The sequence below is a fragment of the Ischnura elegans genome, chromosome 2 (genome assembly GCF_921293095.1).
Source record: "Ischnura elegans chromosome 2, ioIscEleg1.1, whole genome shotgun sequence".
NCBI classification, from domain to species: Eukaryota; Metazoa; Arthropoda; class Insecta; order Odonata; family Coenagrionidae; genus Ischnura; species Ischnura elegans.
In genome coordinates, this window is record NC_060247.1 from 63,412,375 (window position 1) to 63,438,090 (window position 25,716).

The window sequence follows — 25,716 nt, forward strand, 5'->3', positions numbered from 1 at the left end:
CAAGATAATTTTTTTCAATACTATTTTAGTGATGGCATAACACCGCTCAAGGCACATGGAATTTGAATGAATTAAAATTCATTCAAATTCCAAAAAAAAGGCAAGTTAAAATAACCAGGTATTAACTTGAAAATCACACGGAAGAGGAAATAAATCATTAGAAAACATGGATACATTTGCAACTTCAACTGTGATATGGGGATAGAATGTTAGGGGAAAAAAACATAGAAATATGACCTGCCGATGAGCAGCAATCCCAATCCTGAATAATGCTAATTGAACAGAGCGCTAAGCCATTGAAGGAGCTAACCTGTTGTGTAATGTGTAACTTGATACTGCTACTTCAATCATCACATCCATATTGAAAGTTATGTTGCATATTATTTCTCTGAATTATAGTCTTCATGTTTCATCAAATTGATGGGTGCTATGAAAAATAGGAACGAAAGAATGATGAATGATAGGTTTCATTGTAGTGAGTTGCTGTCTTGAAATATTTGATTTGAAATCCCGAGATTACGCCTAAGCCCTGAATAGTGACATTTACCAGATGGGAAAATTCCAAGGTAAGAAAACAACTTTGGCGTCAAATTGTGTAAGAGTTAAATCGCTGTGTTCTCAAGGTCATCAGAGAAACTAAGACCCCAAGAAGCAAACATCGAAGGATATACAAGCAGCCCATTCTGGAGCTTTGACATATTACAAGCTTTTTTTAATTCATTATTAATTATTATTTTCAATTTCAGCCATGGGGATTTTGGTAATCATGTTGCTAATAACAGTATGTGGCTTCCTTCTTAACTATGCAATGAAACATGTTTACAGCTTCTATCTATGTTTTGAGTTGGCCTACCAAAACAAAGAAATTAAGAATTGATTTTGAGTTGGTGAATCAGGTAGGATAACTGATCGTCAATCAGTAGTTTTGAGTTTAAATCTCGGGTTTTCATGAATATTTTCCATATTGGTGCATGTTTTCACTTGTGCGCGTGACTGTTTACAAAATCACTTGTTACTTGTGGGGCTTTGTAAAAATGAAACATTTATAGGTTATATGTAGTACATCTTATGCATCGGCAGGTGTTGGATGGACGTAAGCTAAATGAAATATAGTTTTTTTTAAGTGTACTTAAAGTCTAAAAAAACATATTTTTACTCATGATCTGGCGCTGCAATTTTGTTGTAGTAGATCTTACTTGAGCTGTAAAGAAACGATACACTTGTTAAATTTCTTCAGCGAAAGATTTTACGCATATTGTACCATTGTGACAGACCAAATGAGCTCCAGAGTACGACATTATCGCATTAGTATCTTTGGAAAACAGCAAGGAGCTAATAACAGATTTCAAAATATTTTTATTGCTTACAGCTACTTCAGCAGCAAAAAATATGGATACAGGAATTAGATAATTTTCAATAATTCAAACACTTGTGCACTTTTTTAACAACATGGGTCAGTAATGATAATTTTGCAATAACCAAACAAAGTAATATAACTATTGCCAACCATCGCTTTAAATAAACATCACCTCTTATAATGAAATTGAATTTCACCTACTAGTTAGTAAGTATTTAAATATAACACTTTGTTGTGCCGGTTATTCACTAATTTCATTTTTTCTATTATCACATTAATTTCATCAGTCTTAGAATGGAATTCATTCTTTCTTCTTCACTCTGCTCATAAGTCCTGCGTTCCATTCAAGGAATGCCATCAGTTCAAGATTGAACTAACGGTGTTTACTGTCCATAATTCAAACCGGATAAATCGACCGAGAATGAAATATAGACGTAGGTTTCACGTGCATCCCACAAACACTGATTCTGTTCCCTACAGTATCTTAGTCCACATTCACGGTCTGCAACGCCAAGGCTTTGGCTACGTGTGTATTCCATGACGGGGACAGGCACAGGGCAAGTGTTCCCGGACTCCGCCGGTTGCGCCCAACCATCCGATCAGCCAGGATGCGTTCCAGGCGACGACAAGCCAAAACACGCCCTTCAGCACCTTGTCCGCCCAATAAAACCTGTTTGGTATCAACCGAGAGAAAAAAATAGAGACGTTTTAAGAATGGCACAAGGTTGTCGTGCGCTGATTAAAAATAGTTCCTCTTCAAAATTTTCGTCCGAAAGAGTTATCATCAGGATTTTTGAGCCAGTTCAGTTGCCTGCAATTCACATTTTCCTTAATGCTTTGAAGTATAAAAATAAAATTCGGCCACGGAATTATAAGGGTCGGAATTACTATTTGTAGAGAATACGTTTTAGAATAATTTCATGTAACTTCAGTCATAAAATCAAATTCCACCGTAAAATTTTCATGTACCCGTAATATCACGCTTAAATTGACTTAACACACAAAACACAAGGAAAAGTTAAAGGAAAATGGTACAAATGATCGTAATAAACCAAAATAATGTATAACCATCAAAGCCGTTCCATTCATCTATTGCTCATGCAGCATTAGAGTGACTAATGGAATTAATGTGATGGATATCGGCCGTTTATTTTCCATTATTTTATATCACGAAACTCAGGTGATTGTAATGAACAGAATTCTCTATCTTCTATATTATTTCTACTGTATAGATACCTTTTTCTCAACTTATTCGCAACCAACCTCAACAAATGAGGTACCAAAAATGCACAGAATTTATCAGAGAACATGCGACGGCATACCTTATTTCCTAAATATTGCTATTGTTTCCTACAGTTGTTTTTTAAATAATTAAAATAAAAACAAAAAAAACAAAAACCGGTAAATATTCCTGACGTTAACGGGGCACAAATTGATACATTTGTTCATTTGCAACAATACCTCGCATTCTTTAAATAACTTTTATCAAAATGCGGTTGATTCCACATTCAAGTGTCCTGTTGATACATAAGTCATCATGTGCGTTTAACAGAGGATAGTGTAATTACTTCCAATGTTGTGTTTAAAGAGGTCCTCTGACCTCAATTTGTACATGAACATTCCAATTAAATTTGTACATAAGATCCTGCCTTTTTATCTACATTTTAAAATTAGAAACGCGCCTATCCCTCTGTGGACTTGCATTGAAAAGAGCGGGGTAAGCCCGCTGGTAGCGGGCTCAGCACGCTCGTTCATTTAAACTTCTTATTAAATAGTTTATCCAGATATTATGGATCAAAACTTACCCCAATAAAAGTTGGGTGATACGATGATAAAACAAATATATTTTCGGGTAATATGAATGGTTAGATAAACAAGTGGCACTATATACTCTCAAACCCCATTTTTACGTTTTATCCAATGGTTTCATTTTAACAATACAATTGGAAAAATTTTTCTTCGAGTTTCGATGAACAGATGGATAGAATAGTACTGTATAAGATACTTTTAAATAACCAAATTTCATTTTCCGTGCATTTAGACCTTACCTTGAGAATTTTGTCTCATGAAGAGTAGTATAGAGTTTGGGTCTTCCTGTTTGACATGATCCGCTACTAGCTGATGATATCCAAAATCATGTAGGTATTCACATATCTAAGTCATTTTTATACTTTTTCACTTGTATAGACAAGATTTAAAGAGTCCATTTGTTTCCAGCTCTGAGATTCAAAGGATAGAGATTCAAAAATTTTATTTGTGCTGATTGTAACGATAATAAATATCGCAAAAATAGACAATTCTTACACAAAGTGGTCAATGTTATCCCTCGTCTGGTTATGTATAATGTTTTAATCTGCTATCGCCACATAATGCACCCGACCAAACGCCCTTTAATCTTATCTCCGGTTAGATTAGATAGTTTCGCGTTTCTCCGTGCGATAGTCATTGCCTTTTTGAGGGGACGCACGAAGTTCGTCTTCGCTCATCAATGCCTTCGGCCTATGTATGGGAGATTCTGCAGGGGGGAGTGGGACGTTTCGGAGCCGGGTGGCGGCCATCCGTTCGAGTACCCCTGACATTTCCGCATCGGTAAACAGATGCCGTGGGCGTGGGCTGAGATTCACGGGGAAGATCTCGCAACCGGTGGCCTCTCTATCCGTCACTTAGCCACTCTCAAGTCTCGGGTGAGCAAGGGTCTCAACTCAACGGGTCCAAACTCAAACGTGCCAAAGGAGAGAAAGCTATGGATTAATCTTACTCAACATAGATAGAGTTGCCATGTATAATATGTATAGTTGAGAACATTACGTATACACACCTTTAATGAAAGAAAACTTGATTCATGCTCTTGATTCTTCGCACCAATAAATGGTGAAGAGTGAAAATTCGTGTCTCCAAAACTTTTGACAACACTATCGATTTTGAAATTGGTAAAAATAAGAATAAATTAAAAGTGATTCGCCAAAAATCAGATGAACTGGAGGGGGATACGATGCATTTGTTGGAATGACGTGATAGCTCGGAGTGAGGAAATATATGGATTGAAAGTACCAAGTACGTTTGCTTCAGAAAATGGTTAATGCTATCCACTCGAATGTAGTAATTTATAATTTATTAGAATTATTTCAATGCTGAATGTGCTAACTTTTTTAAATAAAAACTTCAATGTCAGAACTGTATTGCATTTTAACCAGTTTGGTACATTGATATAGATCTATCATGTTGAGTAAAAAGAATCCTAACCAAGGATAACATTTCGACAGTAAATGCATTATAGTTAACATTTCATCAAGTTCGTGCAATATCTATTTTAATGCCCTAAAGAAGGGCAGATGTAATTATAATCCGTAGATTATAACCACGAGCCATAAAATAAATCTACTGCTGACTGTAATGATTTTAAAAAAATATCATTGACTTTTTTTCCTAAAAAGATACTCAGCAGTCATTTCAAATCCTGAATCCACGTCAAATAATAGCCGGAACAAGGTCTTTGTCGCGTAATGGTATACACATTGGGATGTGATGCTAAAAAATCTGCGCTTCAGGTCCTTTTTATCGTGAAAATGAGATCACCTTCCTCAGATACGTTATAATATATAATAAGTATGTGGATAGAACACTGTTCATTTTCTAATTATAGCACTCGTCTTGGTAGATGAATAACCAATAAATTGTCTTCCAAAATTTTTAGTTATTCAACATTTTTACTGGTTACTCTTTCTGGCATGTACAGCGTTAAGTAATAGAGTCGCATTAGCTCATTAAACTCACGCTTATAACCGACATTCCAAGGATTAAGGATCGGAAAAATCCCACCGTCAGCCAAATTCGAGGTGCTAATCATTTCTTGACCAACCAGGCGGAATATAAGGGCGAAACTGCGTCAACAGATATGGTAGCTGATAGATTGGGTATTAAACCCGATAAGACTCTCAAAACCCGAAAGAACAGAGTATGTTCTCTCTTTATCGGGCGCACACAAAAACACCGGCATAGACTTATGCCACCCAGGCACGGCGGAAAAAAAGCGAGGGAAGCTTAGTAAACACCGATAACGGGCAATGCACACCACTCCCCATAGATACATGAGAGCTGAGGAGTAGGAGGATAATATTTTTTCAATACGCGGCTGTTGCAGACGAGGTTGGATGAAAATTCTTTATTTTCCCTTGCCCATTTGGAAAGCTCTATAAAAAAAAGCATTCATTCCCTCGTTTGCAGTCGTGTGATCGAATACTATCACTCTCCCCCAAACCTATAGCGTCCCTCCCTCGCCCGTAGCAAATAGAACGAGGGGTCGTTTCAAATGGGAATGGATCAGCCGGTCGACCTCGTTAATGGAAATCCAGGCTAGCGAAGAGCAATAGCCTCGCTGATGTACCTCGGAAAACAAGGCCTGGTGCTTCCGCGCCGCGCATTAATCACGTTAAGTAAGGAAAGCCAGGAGTCTCGCATTTGCTTCAGCAAAGAGTTTGAATCAAATAAATGGCGCGTTAATGCTGAGTAAATTGTTTTCTGTTGCATGCATTGAACATTAGGAGGAAGTAACTCGAAAACTAGGGCTAGAAAATTGAGGCCACCGCATTAAGAACAGAATTCAAGCAAAGTGCTGAATCCATGATCCTGAGGAATTAAAAGCACAAGCCATTTGTAAGTCGCATTCATTTATATCTAAAATAATTTCCTTTGCTCGTTTTTTATTCAAATAAAGTGGAAGAAAAGGTGAGAAAATGGATTTTTTTTAAAGCATTATCAATTAAAATAGGTTTGAGAATGCTTGAGTGGGGAGTAGTAAGGACTATTGCATGAAATTTATTAACTAATTTTACAAGCGACCCATCAATTTTTGGATCGTAAAATAGCAAATATGTCTTAAATATACTCCAGTGCAATTAGATCATGGTCCTCTTGTAATATAGATTTGCATGCTCCCCAGAAATCATAACTTAATAAGCACATGCAGCAGGTGTTAGGACACCAGCCGTTACCGTGGAGGATACCCATAACCTCCAGGGAAATTTCTGGAAATAAATTATTTCTCCGTAGTAGAAACGAGATAAAATAGTTATTTTGATGTGCCCATTCACCTGAGTATACATAAATATATTCCTACCTTCACCATGATGTAATTCAATTTAGCTATGCTTGCCGTGGCTTCTTTACTGCTTCAATAGACTAGAGCAAATCATATAATATGGCAATTGTTAAAAATTCTGAGATCTTTGTAATTTTCCGATTATTAGACAATTATACCTGTGCTTTCCAATGGAGGAAAGATAGCGCCACAAATTTCGGTAATCAATGAGTGGAAAAGCGCTTGGCCGGGATATACTTTAATAACGTCCTTTCTTCCGCTTTTACGGCATTTCTTAATATTAGGTTCCATTTCCAGGGGATACAAATATTTTCTTTCAGTGCAAACACTCTGACTTAGATTGACTGAATCATATTAATCGACTTATTTAGCTGTTGCTTTTTAGTTGCTTAATTTTTTAACGCTACCTCTTTCATTGTATTGTTACAATAACCTTTTGCATCGCTCTCTTTATTGAGCAAGTCGAATCCATACCATCCATCAATTTTGGGTGAACAAATTACGACTATGAGTTATTACTGCGAAACAGTATTAATACTTCATGATAAAATCATAAAAATATAACAGAAAAAGAAGAATAAATTCGCAATTAATTTTTCCTTTCATTTGCGCTGTTCATTTTGCATTTAATAGATGAACGTCATCCAGAGGCTTACAGTAATTATGGAATGATTGAAAGCTGATGGTATCAAAAGTAAGGCCATTGACATAGATTAAGACATAGTTATGCTCATAATATTAGCGTTTGACCATATTTTAGGTGCTAAAAAGGTCAATAATAAGTATAAAACTGTTGTTTAGTTATAGTTAACGACATCAATGTGAAATAAAATCCCAATTATAATTTTTCCATAAAAGCTGAGGACCAGAATACAAAAAAAAATTATTTATAAGTCAATTTTTTTAATTAACTGCAATTTTAATATAATCTGAAATTACTACTTAAACTAACAAAAATAAATAAATTAGCACACATTCTTTTTATTAGCACAATTCTGGGTTGATTTAGAAATTTTCCCCGAGATAGGGAAAGAGATAAATCCAGAAGTAGATAAAAAAATGGATACAAGAAAGAAGAATATTCGAGAACTTAAATGCCTAGTTTTAAAAGTTATAGAATACCTTCCGTAAGATATTAGTACTCTCACGGGATATCACTTGCCTCCTGAGTCTACGCCGGTCCTCCGCCAGGGTCTCGTCTCCCACCATTAGCATGTATCGCCTGACGCCCAGGCCCCAATTCTCCGCGTACTTCACGTAGTCGACCCCTATGGTCCCGAGGCGGAATACGACCGCGTCCTCAGGCGATAGGGATTCACGGAGGGCAGTCATCTTGCTGTTGTCGAACTTCCATTCCTTCCAAGTGAATCGCTCCATCATCCGACCCAGTTTGAAGATGTTTATCTGAAGTCTCACGAGTCTAAGGAAAAGAAAAAATGTGTCAGGGAAAATTCAGTATCGAGTTTTTACCCTAAGAGATCGCATGCCCCCAGCTTGACCGTTCTAATTTATTTACAGATTATTCGTCTAAAATATCCAATCGTTTTGAAATTTGCCATTTCTAAGAGATTTATCAGGTACGTCAATTAATATCCCATAATTATAAATGTATTACGTCCTAAGTTTATACATAGAGGAGCGGGTAGAGATTAATTACATTTAGTCAAATGGGATTAAGATGATTTTCCTTCACTACACAAATTTAATCGATGACAGTAGTTTGGATAACACTCTTTGAGCCAGAAATAAAACTTGATTGTTGAATTAGTTGTTGTGAGTGCTGCACAATTTAGGCGACATAAATTCAAAAAACAAGGCTCTTCTTGATTAACAAAATCATATTTCAATCGAAGTATTTTTATTTTATGAATGTCTAAATACAAATCCATGTCGAGATCGGCAGATAAATACTTGTTAAAATAAGTACTTTGAGAGTGATTTTTAATAACAATTTTTGTCTTAAATACATCTAGTTTTAATAATTTTGGATAATTTTCTATTTTTAAATCATACCGAAACGTATATCATGAAGCTGAGAAGCAGAACACGAGACATCTTAGCATCCGCTAAATATATATATCGATATGCTTATGCTCACCGAGTTTTTCTCCCGGTGAATAGCAACGCTGTGTCCACCACTATGGCGGGAAGGAGTTGGAACAGGAAGAACTGTATGTAGTACAACAGCCTGTTGTTACAAATCCCTCCACCTGGATACCATACAATCTCAGGCATCGGATATTTTTCACCAGTCTCCCGCGCGTACTCCAGCACCTTATTCCATGATATCGGCGTCTCCGATCCTGTGGCACCATGGTATACAGGTGTGGGACGCTTTTCCCTTTAAGCATGAAAAGTAATATATTAGCCCACATTCTCATGATTACCTTGGATACTCCCTTTTAGAAAAGTTAGTGCAATTCGTTAATGAAAGGCATTAGAAAGCACGGGCATAGCGGAACAGCACAGTGGAAATTCAGTTTACAAAATCATTGGAAATGCTACAAATATTCACAAATGTTTCCATTTATTATCACATTTTACGCATTTTTTATCTTTTCTACAACAGCCTTCAGCTTCAACCTACTGTTTCATCTCCTGACATGCATGGGCATAGACAGGGAATTTGATTAGGGGAAGGATTGGACCTCCTGAGGACCGCTGACCCTCCAGGTGGTGCTCTTTTCGTGATTTCTTTTCTCCGACCGGGGTGTTTCTACCCCGAAAAATTCTTTAAATTTAACCACCTCGTAACTTAAATTCAGCCTATTGTCTGATGACATTTTTGTATCATACTGAAATTTTCGATTTTTAAATATGGTAACTTTTCCTGGGAGGGGTCGCTAAGCTTCTGGATTCATGGCTTTTACAATACACTATTGCCGACATATCATATTCATCATTAGAATGCAAAATACATGTAGCCCTCGATTTTCATCGAATTGCTTTGCATCACTGTTATCCGTTTCATTTTGCGTGGTGGTCGATTTTGATTATAATTATGATTCTTTTACCTGCTAAGGTGTAAATATATATATGATAATATCTAGACCATGTATCCCTCTAAGGGTAGAATAAAATATATTATCCCACATCTCGAGTACTGCCTTATAAACAAGTTAGCACATTTGGGAAACTAAAAGAATCAGAAATCACAGCCATAACGGAGTACCACAGTGAAAGTTTACTTTACAATATGATTTAAATTCATCAAATATTCGTATATGGTTCCATTCAATCATAAACTTTACACATCTGACACCACTATCTCGTTCCATCGTTTCGATTAGCGTGGCACGCGTGGCATAATCACGCGTCTTTGAGGCCAATGTATACTTACCTACTGTAGTGATATTTGCACACAGTAAGACGATTTCAATCAGAGATGTTTTATGGTACGCTGAGATGATGATGAGAACGTTCTCTCGAGGTTTCTCCGTTCGATAACATAATTTTCATTATCGACGCGGAGAAAACCCGCCAGACCTTGCTCTGTTAGTCCATCTCTGTTTCTGTATTCAACAATCTTCTTGATATGGTTGACATCGTTCCTATATACTTTGATATGATACCCTATGGCCTTTGCTATATACTCGCCTCCAGAAGAAAGCGCCTGAACAGAGAATAACGATGTTTTCCAGAATAATGACGGCAATGGCATTAACTTTAGGAAAGAAATCGCTAATTTGGATACTTGCTTAACAGACTGAGTTTCGGGAAGCAAAGAGAATAATGGTTCAGACAAGACATGAATCCTTAATTACGAGTTAAGATAGCTTGAAATCAATATATTTTCTAACTTTGCTCCAAAAGTGACTTGCTTTTTGAGTAAAACGATGAACCATATTCATGAAGGACCTAAGGTTTTTCCGGCGAATAGACTGGAGGAAGAGTTCTCGGGTTTCCAGCTGGGTCAAGGGGTTTTTCAGCACCGATGTTTCGAGGGCGAAGTCTGAAGACGATGGCAGACTTCGCCTCTAAACGTCGGTGCTGAAAAACCCTTGGACCCGGCTGGAAACCCGAGAACTCTTTCTCCAATCATACTCATTTTTATTTGCTTAAAAACTCATTAATTTATTAATTTTTTCGTACGCTTTCCATGACAAGCAGGAATAACTTGTTCTTAACTAAAAAAATATGTGAATCACGGCATTTGAAGAGAGCCATTTCGTTGCATATGCCAGAGTAAAAATATAAAAAGCTATTTCAGCATTTAATGAACTGGAAATCTTTTTTTTTTTGACATTGCCATTAACGTTTCCAAGTGAAAAACCAGCTTGTTAATAAGCGCCAAGAAGATGAGAGGTCTATCCATGATTAATGGTTGTTGTGTTGGGAGGCCAATTCCAATAATTGTCTGAAGCCAAAATCAATCATCTATATTTGACATGAAACCTTCAAACATCAAGCGAGAAATTAACTCGAGGGTCTTTTCCGATGAGAACAAGAAAAGTGTTCCCACCTGAGGAAATTTTCAAGCTTTCAGCAGAATCCTCGGCTTTTATGAATATTTTATGGGCCTCAAGAAAATAAAATAATGCAACTTTTTTTCCATTGAATTTTTTTACTTCTATTACGTTGGTCCTCTGTGGTAAAATGTTTATTTATTATTAAAATTTAAATTTAAAGAACGGACATTCGAACCCCAAAATTATGTTAATAATACTTTATCGTTACGTGCAAAAAATTAAGTTTTTATCGTTTTCTTTTCCAGTTGCAAATAAAACATATTGAGGAGAAAGATGAATTGCAAAGGATCAAAATAAAATCTTTCGGCACATATTCTGTTTCTTTACCTTTTCTATCTTACACTAATCTCCAGCGATTTACTGATTTTCAAAGGTCGTAGTATGGCACAAACAGTGTGATAAAAAAGACATCCTTGTATATTATTGTCAAAAATTTTTTGCAATGGTTTCATTCGTCAGTGAGCCTCTTTTTTCTTAATCCCGAATTTACTTCTTAATCAATTATTTTAAAATTCAATCGCACTTTGATATGCTAATTTTTTTGTGAATGACCATATTTTTAGTATACAAAGCAATGAAATGTTACTAGCATTTTGTAAACTCTATATTTTAACCCCGTTAACTTTCACATATATTCCGAACTCCAATGAGCTTAGAAATTTATTGGAAACAAAATTTAAAATGGCAATAGGGTCTTAATTTTTTTAATTATTTTCGAGAGAAAATTCTCACCTGATAGAAATGGCATCTTTGGTATTCCATGGCATGTTTACAAGACTCTCTCCCGTTTGCCATGCGATGACTATCATAGAATCAGCACCTACATCCACTGGCAACAGATCGGTCGGCAAATCACCATTCCCATAGAATGTGCGTAAAACGCCCGCGCCAGCTCCAACTATTAGGTTCATCGGTCCGTTAGGGCTCTGTACCCATCCAGGGAATGGTTCTTCAATTGCAGGACACACTATTCACAAAAGATCATAAACTTTATAATGTACTATTACACTATTACAAGAAAGCTACATTACGAGCGAAACTTTGGTAGGTAGCAGCAACATAAAAGGCTCATTTTTGCCTATTTTTTCCGTAATAGAAATCTTTTATTATTTCAAAATTATAATTTTCAATATTTATGGATATCTAATTCATATCAATAGAAAATCATAGTGATGGAATCACGGCATAATTGGCTTACGTGGTCTAATCAATAGTGTTTCGTTAATTATTTTTTTCTCAAAGGAAAACTTCATAGGAGAATTTGTGCACTGTACCAACTGGTTGTCCAAGTTTACAACCACGCATAAACGATCTTGAATAATAAGGTTTTTGCCAAAACAAATAATAAAAAACTGAGACCTCAAACATTTACTAATTTTGCAACAATTTACATGAAACGATGTCCTAACTTAGTAAGCATAATTTAAAATAATGCTGAAATAACATTAAATTGTATTCTGTCATAAACATTTATCAAGCTGTGGGAGGAATAACTTAATAATTATACCTTAAATTATATTTCTTAATTTATCTAATTCATTATTCAGAAAACAACAAGTAAAATTAAGACTGGTGACCTTTACACATGAAAAACTGTCACTTCGTTTGAATTCATTAATATTGAATTAGACAAGTTCCAATAATAAAAGGTTGAGTGTTTAGGGAGAAAATTTCAGTTTTCTGATTTTCTTTTTGAAATTTACCTACTGTTACTTTTATAAATTCATTGAACAAATTTCTCAGTCCATAAAACCTTGCATACTTTCAATAATTCCCCGGTCAATGGACAGGAACCAATCTACGAGGTAACTGAATGGAATTCCACTATCCTTCCCGGAAAAATTGTAACTCAAATATACTTATTTCCCTCCATTTTTTCACTCATAAATCATTTCAATTTGCCCTTATATTATTTGCCCTATATTATTTTAAAATAAAATGAACTATTGGATCCAAATAAATACTCACCAACGGAAGGTCTGTATATAGACACTGGCACTGATGTTCTTGCTTGGTTGATGATTTGCTCTGCCAGAAACTTTGTGAAGATGTACGTATTTTCAAATTCCTTCATCAGCCTGAAATAAGTAGTTTTTTGTTATAAACAAAATAGTTGTCTTTTTCTTGTGGAGAGAAATTTCTTTGTAGGTAATTTCCTCGATGGAATTTCAAATTACCGACCTTTTTTTCTAGCTCATAGATTCTTCTTCGATAACTAAAACTAAATATTTATTTCAGCAAATAGTAAAATGTAGTAACTTTTTTCAGCGATAAAAACAATCTCATTCTTATCACGCAGAGGAAAGACACGATGTAACATACTTTTACTCGGTGAATTCTCCAATTTGACAGCAAAACTGTTATATTGATTGAATCAATCAATTTTCAATTAAATGTGGCATTCATTATGTGTTCATTCATTACGTGCATCAATAACATTTTCATCCTTAAAATTCCATATTTTGCATCCAAGGATTAAAATAAATTCCTCGGCCATAAGTACTTTAGATTAGATTTCATAAATACTTAGACCTCAGCTCAACAAGTAAATTATGGTATCACAAATCATTTTCATTTTACCTAAGTTCACTATGCCTCTCACTAAGTTGAAAGGTGGCGTTTTCTGAACGTAAGACGCATTATTGTTCATACACAATAATTGACCTTATTGAAATGTCGGTTAACTTGCTAATTATTAATGTTAAAGGAAATATTCCAAAAATATGGATTATTTCAACCAAGGTTTCTATGTATGGCGCGACAAATTTGTAGCACCGAGTAAATGGAAATTGATTATTCCCCATTGATTTCATTACATTAACGTTCTAAAAAGTACATATTCATCATGCAGAAAATTCTCTATCGGAAGGAAGTATTTTCCACGTTGTTGAAGGATTGAATAGCCGGAAAGGTAAGGGACGGACCAGTTGTATACATAAATGCAACGTGGAAAGACGATGCAACAATGCAGAATTTTTTTCATAACACTTCAATACTCGCTGATAATGTGAAGGGATGTATGCAGACGTCTCTTTTTTTTACTTTCACGTTCACTTGTCGAGGAAAAATAAGAAAAAATTAATTGTACTCAGGAGCCATTTCTTCGAGTACTGCTGCCCCGTCCTCTCTCTCGGCGTACTCGATCATCTTCTGCGGGTCCACAGCGGATGGATACACGACCTCCCGTGTGACGTCAAGGTCAAGTTGCACAAAGGTCGTAGACACATGTACCAATGCCTGGATGGAGAGGATGTTAAACATTCATTACTCTTCAAAAACGACCATTCAACAAACTTCTGCATTCATACTTCCATTTCATTTTTAATTAGTTACTATAAGTTAGAGGTGGTTACTGTAAGTCAGAGGTGTACTTAGTGAAGGAGTTTTTCCTTTTAAAAAAATGAACATATAAATTTGTGGCGTTTCAACTGAGCCATATAAAAATATCTGTGAAACGCTGCAGAGTTGTTATTTTCATGTTAGCTTCTTACGTTTACAATACATAATTTTGTGGATTTCTTAATACTTTTTCGCTACGTTTTTTCGCGCCTTGGATTGTGGTATTTTATGCGACTCAAAATACTCCTGTGAGGATATTTGTGATCTCTTGTTAGAAGCACCTTTTTGGTGCATGACTCATCTGATTTCAACATTTTTGTGAGCAATCAGATATCCATTTTTAAATCTACGCTACGATTTCCCTAATCTCATTATTGTATTTTTTATTAATATTATTCCATTCATTTTACCGTCTCAATTTTTCGTCCAGCTAACATTACTTATTGTTAGACTTATCACCCCAAACCTCTCTATGACTAATTTGGCATCAGTATAATTAAGCTTGCAATATTCTTCGCATGCACATACAAATATATTCTTGTCTTATTTTCATACATGTAATGAAAACCTCGAGTCAACCAGTTATCTCCTTACATTTGAAATATCATTAAAACGCTTGCCTTTCTTTAGTATAATTATTCATTTTTCTTTTGAGTATTCCACAGTGTAGCGATTTTTCACGTTATTCAGCCTTAATCTCAATGCTTCCGACATACTCCCATCCCGTTCAGTATCTATTGCAGTTAGTAAAACGCAAAACTGGTCCACATCTTAATCGAGATCTTGAAATCCCAGCCTGAATTCATCCACCATGACTTTAAATCAATTAAAAATATATCTACGAAGAAAGGAAAAAATCCGCTGTAAAAAAATCATTTTATCGGAGAAGGATTTGCTGCCAAAAAAACATTCAATTTCCATATAGGCATACTGGCAGCTCTAACATCAAACCATAACTTTCCGTAGTGAATTTATTTGAGGACCAGTCAAACGCTTGGAGCTCAATAAAAATAATATGTTCAACTCGTAGATAATGTAGTTGATCACATTGATGGAATTATCATAGTTTTGAAATTATTTGCACATGTGCACTGCGGTTTGCTATTTGCAGTCATTTTTTGCGCTAAATGCAACACACGGCACGGAAAAGGGCCATTTTTCCCGGTCTGATCATTATATTCCCCATAAATCTCTGATGCTGGTGTAAGCCCCAGGAGTCGACTCAACTGAATCTGCTGTCACATCCAGTCTTGAAACAGTTCTATGTGAAGCGTTGTTCATTTTAATGCTAACATTTTCCACTTGAACAGCATAAAATAGTGAGCGTACACTATGGCGGTTAAAAAGCACGAACTTGATCCAATTTTAGATCCGTACGGTCACATTTTCCCCAATGAAGTAATCGTGTAATTCCGGGCCTTTCATTAAAACGAGTTTTATATTAATGGATTTTTTCGGGTTTTGAATATCATCTTGATACTTGGTATGTTAAAATATCAAAATAAACCTATATGGCAACTTGCAGGTTTTAGGGTTAAAGTTTAACTTCGCCGGAAGTTAAGACAGTTAATCAACCAACAACATCCAATATGCTGGTTTTATATGACACAAGGAGTATTGTAGTTGTAACAAAAAAATAACTATGTAAAGGCTTAAATCAATATGAAATTCAGCGGACTTACGTGTATGAATTTATTTGCTAAAGTCAGAGATAGAATCCGAAGAAATGTATTTTCTTGGCCAAGGTGCTTGCTTCCTTCAATAATGAATCCTTTGGATCATATAAACTTGGCGAAGAGTAATTTTAAATTTATGCCTAAATCTCTGCTTTGGTTTGGTACATAAAAAATAAAAAGCCTTTCAGAATTTCAACAGAATTCTTGATGGAAGAGCATTTCTAATCGGTACAACCAAATTCATCTCATTTGTGTAGTATTCTTTGAACAAAAAGGTATTCTGCTTCAGAGATTCAAGCAACATAATCGTGATACTTGCACTAGCATAGAGCAGGTGCTATGATTCTGGATTGAAGGGTGGTGATTAATCCGAGTATATAAAATCACTCTTTGAGTAACTGAACTAACTGAGAAATATCGTAAGGGTAAAAATATGGCAACTCCAGATGATATCATAGCAACCAAGAGAAATGCAACCATATGGCGAGGCATGGATTATCACGTCACCTGTATCCTTGGTAACCACGAATTATCTTAACTGCTTGGAAACTATCTCTTCGGCAAACTATTTTCGAATCCTTGGTGTTGACATATTTCATGAAGTGGCAAATCATATTCAAAGTCAATTACCAATGAGTAAAAAATCCCGTAAAATGGTTGCAAATCACTAAACATGCATTTGATTTGTGTTAGTACCTGAGATAATATTTCCTTTCGATTTATCGTGCTCATTGTTCAAACGCATTTTCGAAATGCATTGCATTTGTTTTTACATGCTTGCGATGGTGCATTGCTAGTGTATACAGTGTACACTGTGCAGGTCTTTTTTTTAGTTTTGGGTCACATTATCTAAAATTTCTATGAGACAGAGTTATGATGGGTAAAAATTTGGACGCAAAAAATATCCCCAATAACCCCAAGTAAGAAATGAAATGAGATTTACAGAAGAAGAGGCAGGGGATGGACTCAGATGAGGGCGCTTTCCAAAAATTTTCATTAATGCCTAAGATGTGAATATCCCTGGAAACTGTCGAAGCTTCTCTGAAAGTTCTGATTAATCTTATTTTATTCACTACGCAAACAGCAATATTATGCCTCGCAATTATTACATCGAAAGCAGGTATTCATATGAATTAAATATGAAAAACAAAATATTTTATTCGATGTGATATAACTGTTTCGTTACCTGTTAGAAGTGAAACACAAAGCAATGAACCCCCGATGAGAATTGCATAACTATCTAAATTTTCAAAATCGACTATATTTAGGTGTCACTGAATTAAAAAAGAGAGAGATATTCGACTTTTGTGCAAGTCACCAACATCGAAATGGAAAAATAAATCCCGTGATGGGTCTGATTGGCTGTCCACGACAATTATGCTTGTTTTCATGCCGTACATTTCGATTGAAAATTAAATTTTGATTAAATTCAATGCTCACTGAGGAAGGTGAGTAGCAATATTCGTATATATTTATAAATACTTTCTTTTCCATGGTGATTAAGACTTTTTGGGTATTTTTCGCCGCATCATTGTTTGGGTGGCCCCAAAGTTTTGCGACCGATGATGGTCACATTCTCAAGGGAAACGGTAAGACCTTACCTTAGCTTGCTCTCTACAAATAATTCAATGTTTTTTCCTTCACCTTGACTCCTATGTTCAATGTTGATGCAGTGTCTGTGAATATAGGTCTTGGAGAATTTCACCTTCATCAGGGGTGTGAAAAATATGAGCCCATAATTTTTTACCCATAAAAGGTTATAACAATGCTTTCTACATAAATTATATTAAAAAGAAAAATAATGTATATGTAAATTAATTAAAGAAGGAGACATTAGAATGTCAAAATTACCGAATAATTTAATAAAGACACCGAAACGTTGGAAAAAATATTTTGCATTTAAATTCTTCAAGAACTATTCTCCAAGACACTTACTCAACGATAATTTGTTGCTTACGTATCCTATGTACACAAATTTTGTTTGAGAATGTCTCACCTTGAGGTCCGGCAGGGTTTTTCCCAGCCGCAGCACTTCGCGGGTACCCCTAGTGTTGAGGAGGAGGGCCTTTTGCAGCGGCAGATCGAAGCGCACAGACGCGGCACAGTGGAAGACGACGGAGACGGCGGGCAGTGCATCCCTTCCCTCCCGCAACAAGACGACGTCCTCCTCGCAGATGCCCAGACCCAGCTGGGACACGTCGCCGTCCACCGCATGCAGTTGCCGGACCCAGGAATCGCCGCGCTCCTCACGAAGCCGGTCGAAGACCTGCGTAGAAATCAACGCCACATATATCAATCGAATATATCAATGTCCACCATGACTGGGACCACTTACTAATTCGGACCAAAGAAAATTATCGATTGCCTTCCATAATCCATTCTTCAGAATCGGATATCTTCAGAATCAGGACCGTAATCCGTGTCTCCGAATTAAGGCTCAAATTCGGATGGCGTCTCAGATTTTGCCAAACACATTCAATTAGTTACTGTGAAACTTGCACGCCTATGGTTTTTTTCTCGTTGAGCTCTACCACCACCAATTCAAAACAGCTTTCAGTTGAAATTACTAACTGAAGTATGTACCTATCACTTAAGCTTTTTAACTAAGGAATAACCCGAAGGTTGGTTTGGGTAGGTGAAGGTAGATCCCATCCTATACTAAGGCAAGGAAGTTTCACACATTCATAGTATCGGGACGACACCTCGCACTTGGGGGATTTTTGCTTGGGGTGGGAGGCTCACTCCAGATTTGAACCCAGGTCCAAGCATCAGCCAAACACTCTAAGGTGCCACTCTCCCTGTATCTATAGCGCGGAGTAATTCCTAAAATGGGGTAACCTGTTCAAAAATATGAAAGCTTCACTCTGATAATTGAGTTATGGTGGAAATCAAATCGATGGACCGAGTGAGTAATAACGAACTGCTGGCAACAATGGGAGAGAAGTAAAGCCTTATGATAACCTTACGAAAATGAAAAATTTAATCGGCCACACTATGATACGTGATATTGTTGGCATTAATAAGATGAATCAAGGGATAAGTGCATGGCAAGAATGGCAAAGGAGATCCTCGCATAAAATACAGAATATTTTAACAGAAAACTTGAATAATTAATGCTAATACTCTCGTGTCTCATAGCTTTCATTGATAAACTGTTTACACATTACATAGAACATTGCAAATCACTTCTCCCCAAGAGTGAAAAATTAATTCCCTTGCGTTAGTATTTTTATGATACTAACATTTCATTAAAATTTCAAAAGGATAAATATTTAGGCATTATCCAGCTACCATTTAAATAAAAAAATATTATAGTCCATATGGCAGTAATTTGGCAGAGAAATAGGCTTTTTTTGAGAATTGAAGATATTAGAGAAAACTATATAATTTCAATATTTATTAAACTGCAAAAGAAAATTTTTAAATCTGTTTGGAGCCATAAAATGTAATGCATTTTAAACCTATTGAAATCAGCCAGGGGCAAATTAATTTGGCCCCTGTGGTTTGGAACAGCCGTTAGGCAAGAAAAATTCGAATGCAACTTTTTGATAACAGACTACCTGAATGACAGAGTTTTATTTTTGGATTAGTGCCAGAAAACACGAAGGTCACCGGTAATCTCTCGCAACGGAACGTTGAAATACTCCACCGAGAGCATTGTATGTAGGCTAACATTCGGCACGTGGAAATCTTGATGTCAACTTTTATAATAAGTGCTCTGAAGTGCCACGTTCATGGAATGTTTTTGCCCGAATCGATATCGTACACACTTCGTGTCAGACGGGATGCGGGAGTTGGATGCCCTAAGGATTTGCTTTGCAACAACAACGTTCGTCGCGTCGGTCCCGATATTTTCCACGTTTTACAAATAAATAGTGCCGTGCCAGTAGAGAGCATGATGTTTCCCCAATGCTCGCACTTTTCCTCAATCAAATTTTTATTTTTATAAAAAGATCTCTCCTTTGCCATTCCTTCTTTTTCCTTGAATCGCTAAAATATTTTTAATTGTGATTCTTGAACCTAATTTCCCATTTAAAATTAAAGAATATGCATAAAATTAGTGCATTTAGATTAATTTGGTAGATTTGGTAATTTTTATTTAAATCTATAGAATCCGTGGAATAAGGGGATTAAAAAATCGGATCAAAGTGCAGCACAGTTCGTATCACTTTTTCCTTCACATAGTAATATTTTTGAGGCAAATCAAAATTGGTATAAAAATGTGTATTACTAGAGCATGGCCGTATTTTAGCTTACACCAAACTTCCATCGACCATCCAGTAGAGAGGAGTAACAGAAGGTGAATTCGATCCAAGAGCAGTAAAAAAGAATAAAGATGAAAAATGAAAATTATAAAAAAAATATCCCGGAACAAATTTGACGGCCAAGTAATTAGCGGAAGTCGCGCGAAAAAAACTCTTTTCGTTTCCTGACCTAATTTCTGCTGCTGTTTGAAACTTGAAAACTTTCCACAATGGGTATACCTTGGCTCCACAAATATTTTTGGAGTCTAATTTCTTATAATCACGTCAATTCAGGCCTACACTGCAATTTTTCAATACATTTTTGTCCGCAATTAAATTGGAAGCGCTTGGATGGAATGTTATTAATTTGGACGGTGGTGAGAGGGAAGTTTGTGTGAATTTTCAACACTTCCACCGCAACCAAAATAACAACATGACTTTCCTTTCAAATATTTCGTCTCAGATTATGATTATTCAAGAATTGTCACCTTCTCAGAAAGAAGACAGATAATCCTGGTTATTGTCAACAATTCAACATAAAATTAAGTAGTTGTCAGGTTTCTTCCTAATAAAAGGGTGTATTTTTCCGTCATGGATAAATGAGAAATGGGGTTGCAATAAAATTAATTTTATTTTGAATTAAAGCCACCAAGGAACTTGCCTATCCAACAAAATGTTATCATCGTTCGTACTGTTAACTGTGGTGTACTATGAAGAAATATTCTAAGCATTCTAAACATATATGTAGTACTTCTTTTGCTAATCAGATATCTTAAATATTTCATCAGGTTAGGTTCGACAGTGTGAACCTAAATACACCAAGCGTGTTTCTCTTTTGTTTTGCATTTGTGTTATTATATCATAAAAGCTAGTGATCCATATTTAGTAGAGAAATACTGCCTACCAATGGAAATTGATTTATAAAAAGAGATATTTAAGTCCTCTGGGTTCTTGTTAAATTTTCTTCAATGCTTTTCTGGTACTGAGGAGGCTGTTAAAAGCTTTATCCTATAGGTATCACTTTTTAGCAAGTAGTTATTCAAGGGAATACTGTTGGAGCTCGGACTCTGTTTCGGGAGTTCAGCTTGGCTTTCAATCGAGAAGCCTCGAGTAATTTTTCAACGTAAGAGTAATTACTGTCATACCGATGCATTCTTAGAATTAGTTTGAATTATTTGTACGACATTTGTCCATCACAATGAGGTAATTAAACATTTTTTATTATTAAGCTTGTTTAGTCATTTTAGGCGAGTGGTTTGAGAATACAACCTCTTAATGAAAAAAATACCGGCATAAATACAGAAACTACGTCCCTGAATCGCCACCCACGAAACAATAGTTTACTTTGAATTGTTCCCTACAAATACATTTTATTAAATACTCAGTGTCTTTCATTTTGGTCAAATCTGAGTAAAAATTAATCTGCCACTATTTTTGCTACTTCTTACTTTTCTCTCTCCATCCTTTTTACTATTTTAGTACAAAGTATTTGATCATTTTTGCTAAATATAGCTGTATATTTACAAAGCTCATATTTTTTGAACGCTTATGACAGTACTTACCTCCTGAAATTCTGAGATAGTACTAAGATTTTGCATTTTCGCAGAATAAAATCGATATAGTGGTCATCAATATTAAAAAATTCGATATAATTGGTGATGAGAGACTCCGATATAGATTCAATCATTGCTTATCTCTTACCTCTTTGTCAAATCTCACAGACAGGCTGGTCAAATCTGCAGTCGATTTCGCGTCAACACATTTTTTTTTTTTCAAATATTCATCTTATTCCAAATTGGAATTATCGGAACCGATCTCAGAAATCATCCATTACATTTCCTGTTAAAATGAGGTCTCGTGTCATTGAGCCGAGAGAACCCTTGCCCATGAACTTGGAAAACTTAAAGGTGAAGTTTCGTTTGAAATGTTGAGTCATTTTTGATAAATTAATTCTGCCAGCTATTTTGGACTGAAAGATGTAAGATCAATGAAGTGGAAGTAGGTTCGTTAAAAGGTCACCGATTAATATTAAAGCAATATATTCTGTTTATTCATGAGTAAGACTTGGTTTTAGTTCTTGGAATAAATTTTGTTCGATGCTAATTTCATGATATTCAGTTAAATTTATGGAAATTTTCATAAAAATAAGATATGAAGTAAAATTGAAGATAATGTAATATAATTTAAAATCAGTTAAGCAACGAGGGATAAGAAAAAAAATCCATTTTTTTTAGAACCGCTAACGACGGCGACGCGACTTGCAGTCAAAAATTCTCTAATTATTCTTCTCTTATCAAATTTCATGCGTTTAATCTACTAAGTGAAGCATGTGTATTCAGTTTTTGGTTTCTGGAAGAATGAAGTCATGAAATGTAAATAGTATACTTCATATCTCCCAATTATCTTTTACATAGTGAATAATACTGTAAAATTAGTTTCTCTGCAGTAAAGAATGTGCGTGTAAATTCAGCTGTCTAATACGTAAAGCACCTTTCTTTCCACATTCGTAAAAAAAAAGCCTGGAAGCAGCTCTCTCAACTGACGCAACTTTAAGACATAAAATTCCCAAATTATGCTACATCTATCAAAGTGCATACTATTAACAGAAACCTATCTATTCATTTTTGGTTCCTTAAACTGTCATCAGAAAATATCAATAGAATATACTTCAATGTTTCCCATCTATCTTATATTTGACGTAGTGAAAAAGACTGTAAAATTAGTTTCTCTACTGTAAAGAATGTGCGAGTAAACTTATCTGTTCAAAACACCTTTCCTTTTACAGTCGTTTAAAAAAAGAGCCTGAAAGTAGCTCCCTTTGCTTCTTTGTTGATGGAAAACGAGTCGCGGAGAGTGAGTCACCTTCGGCCTCCAAATGTATCAGGAAGATCTCCGGCTGACATCTGATTCAATTCCAAGCCTTTCGTTCCATCACTATAGAAGCACCAGGGGTACTTAAGGGTGAAAAGCAACGTGCAACCCCGATCTCATCTGCGTCACCGAGTTTCGAAGATCGATTGCTTGCCAACGCTCCAATCTGAAAAGAGTTCACACCTCGCAACGGAATCTGCAAATGAATGCGTGAGCAAAAAAGTCGTTTTCTAAAAAATGTTGAGATAGCACAATGCCGCTCGAGTTTCACGAAACAGCACGTTGGCAGATTGAGTTAGACCTAATTAGGCATTGAGTCTCATTTTCTTTTTCCACGAAATGCATGGAGAGAAGAACAAAGAAGAAATTTACCTATTAATTTTTATCTATTTTCGGTGTTTTTAAACATCCTCATTCACTCACAATTGGAAATGCAAACGTTAAAGAATTTTAGGCCTCCAAATAAACTTCTGTAAGCAATATATCCAGGAAAAAATATCATTCCACTCAAATCGACCTCTCGAGGTCATAAAAGTTTATGCCTGCCTACAAGATTAGCTTGTATTCACCGCGTCTGCTGAGTCTTTATCATTAAATAACATACTGTGCTCTTATTGGAGGAGGTTTAAAAATTATTAAATAATAATGAATTGGAGGGAAGATTGATAGGTAAACTGGCAAGGGGAAATTATAGTAGAGGAGTTATAGATAATATGAAAGCAAATAGTCCTTAATGTGATTTGAATTGGGAAGTTTAAGTTATGAAGGGAGACAAGGAGGTTCTGGTCAAAAAATACCACTGAAAACTCTTCTCATCCGGTAGAATACCTATAATTGTAATGCTACTCCATGACTAAAGGGGCGAGATACACAACGCATGAACAAAGATAGGCTGGTGTTCGCGAACTTTCGCTAACATTTCGGAATCATTGAGTTCCTCTTTTGCTTCGCAACGAAGACGGGTCCGTCGTTAGCCCGAAAATTAATGAACACGAGTCTTCTTTGTTTGTGTTTTGTGCATCCTACCACTTCTGTCTCCGACTTTTAATCATTGTATTCTAAATATTTCAATATTTTATTTACCAAGTTGCAACCAATTTTTTTTTCAAAACAATTTATTTCAATCAAACTATTCTGTTGATATATGCGTTCTACTAGATTAAGAGGAATTTAAATTTTATCGTACGCCAATTTTGACACTATTCTACTTAATTTATGAAAATCTTTTGAAAAATAATTGCGGAATGGCTCTATTTCAGTGGCTCTAGTTAAATTTAATTATAATCATTATTTAGTTCTATCTTTCAAAAATAACCACCCTTTAGCATACTGAATATATGCGGTTCTATCAGTCATATCTATATATTTCCACACTTTAATATATAATTCCACTACCGACCATGGTTATCTGGTAGATTATCTATAATTATAATTCCACTAAAAATGTCATTTTCGGGGTTGAAATAGAGAAAGAGTGTCGAAATCATATTCAATAGAGTGGTTATATTTTACAGAGTGTAAATTACCATTTTCTGTTCATATTTTATCGTAGATATATCAAATTTCCTCCTCGTCAAGACTTGAACGATTTAATACTATCAATCATAGTTATTATTGAATTTCCGCAGGCATTTTTGGGCCTCGAAAACGGTTCTTACCGCATTCCGAGTGAGCGTCTCCAATCTCTGGGCCGCGGTGCAGCCCTTCTTGGATCGTAGCAGGAGGTAGACGGCGCCCACGCCGGGACATGAGCGCAACAACTTCTCGACGAGAGCCTTGCCGAGGAAGCCCGTGCCTCCCGTGATGAGCACTCCACGTCCAACGTACCACCCGGGTACGAAAGGCCCATGGCCCACACGAGATCCATCAAGCTCGCTGCTCACCATCGTCTGGTCGAGAACTGTCCCGGAGCACAACGGAAAAAGAACTGGTAAGCGTACGACGGTCCCTGCGGTCGCCCGACTCGACCAATACCATCGCCACCAATTGTGATCGTTTACAACATTAAGTTGCCGGTTACCCGCGTTTCGTAAGGAAGTGCACCTAACCAAGTGGCCTGGTATCCCGTGGTTACGAAACTTTTTGTTTTCTATTTACGCCCGAACACCTGGGTCAACTCCCTGGGCTGATGAGAAATTGAGGCGCGAATATGGATGAGTGTGCTGCGAATTGGTTTTCCACGAGGCATGTTTATGAAAATGTAAATCATTCAAAACTTCGACTTTTAGAAGTGATGAGGTTCTTCTTCTGGAAGTTATTCTGTCCCGTTAGAGTAACTTTGATTATGATCTAGATACTAGTCGATTTACACATGGGCGAAATTAGATTTTAATGTTGAGGGGGCCAGCAATCCTGCCGGGGGTTAAAGTACTACTGAAGACCTCCAGTGAAACGGGGGTATTCCATAGACCCTGAAAGTTCTTTGAAAACTTGTTTGAATTAGCCTCTGAAAACAACATCTTTAGTAAAAGGACCGAATTACAATTTTCGTACATTTTTCGGACACTTACCATTTAGTTTGGGGGGCCAAGTCCCCCCCCCCCCCAAAACTCCGCCCATGCAGATCTCACTTACTGGATCGTGCTTCACAAATTAAAAAATCGTTGAGAGGGATTAAGGTGTAGTTTTCAACCCTGCGAATCGAGTGAAACAATGTTTTGCC

At 36.1% G+C, this 25,716-nt stretch overlaps 1 protein-coding gene across 1 annotated transcript; it reads right to left on the reverse strand.

Moving 5' to 3' along the window:
* Positions 1–1,336: 1,336 nt before the first annotated feature.
* On the reverse strand, positions 1,337–25,030 carry LOC124153842 (fatty acyl-CoA reductase 1-like). Its single transcript, XM_046527220.1, has 8 exons — positions 24,713–25,030; positions 17,936–18,205; positions 14,013–14,161; positions 12,893–13,002; positions 11,657–11,891; positions 8,554–8,796; positions 7,618–7,875; positions 1,337–2,027 (listed from the first exon to the last, which is right to left on the reverse strand). The coding sequence occupies exons 1-8, from the start codon at positions 24,938–24,940 to the stop codon at positions 1,880–1,882; spliced, it is 1,641 nt and encodes a 546-aa protein (XP_046383176.1). The 5' UTR covers positions 24,941–25,030; the 3' UTR covers positions 1,337–1,879.
* Positions 25,031–25,716: the final 686 nt, after the last annotated feature.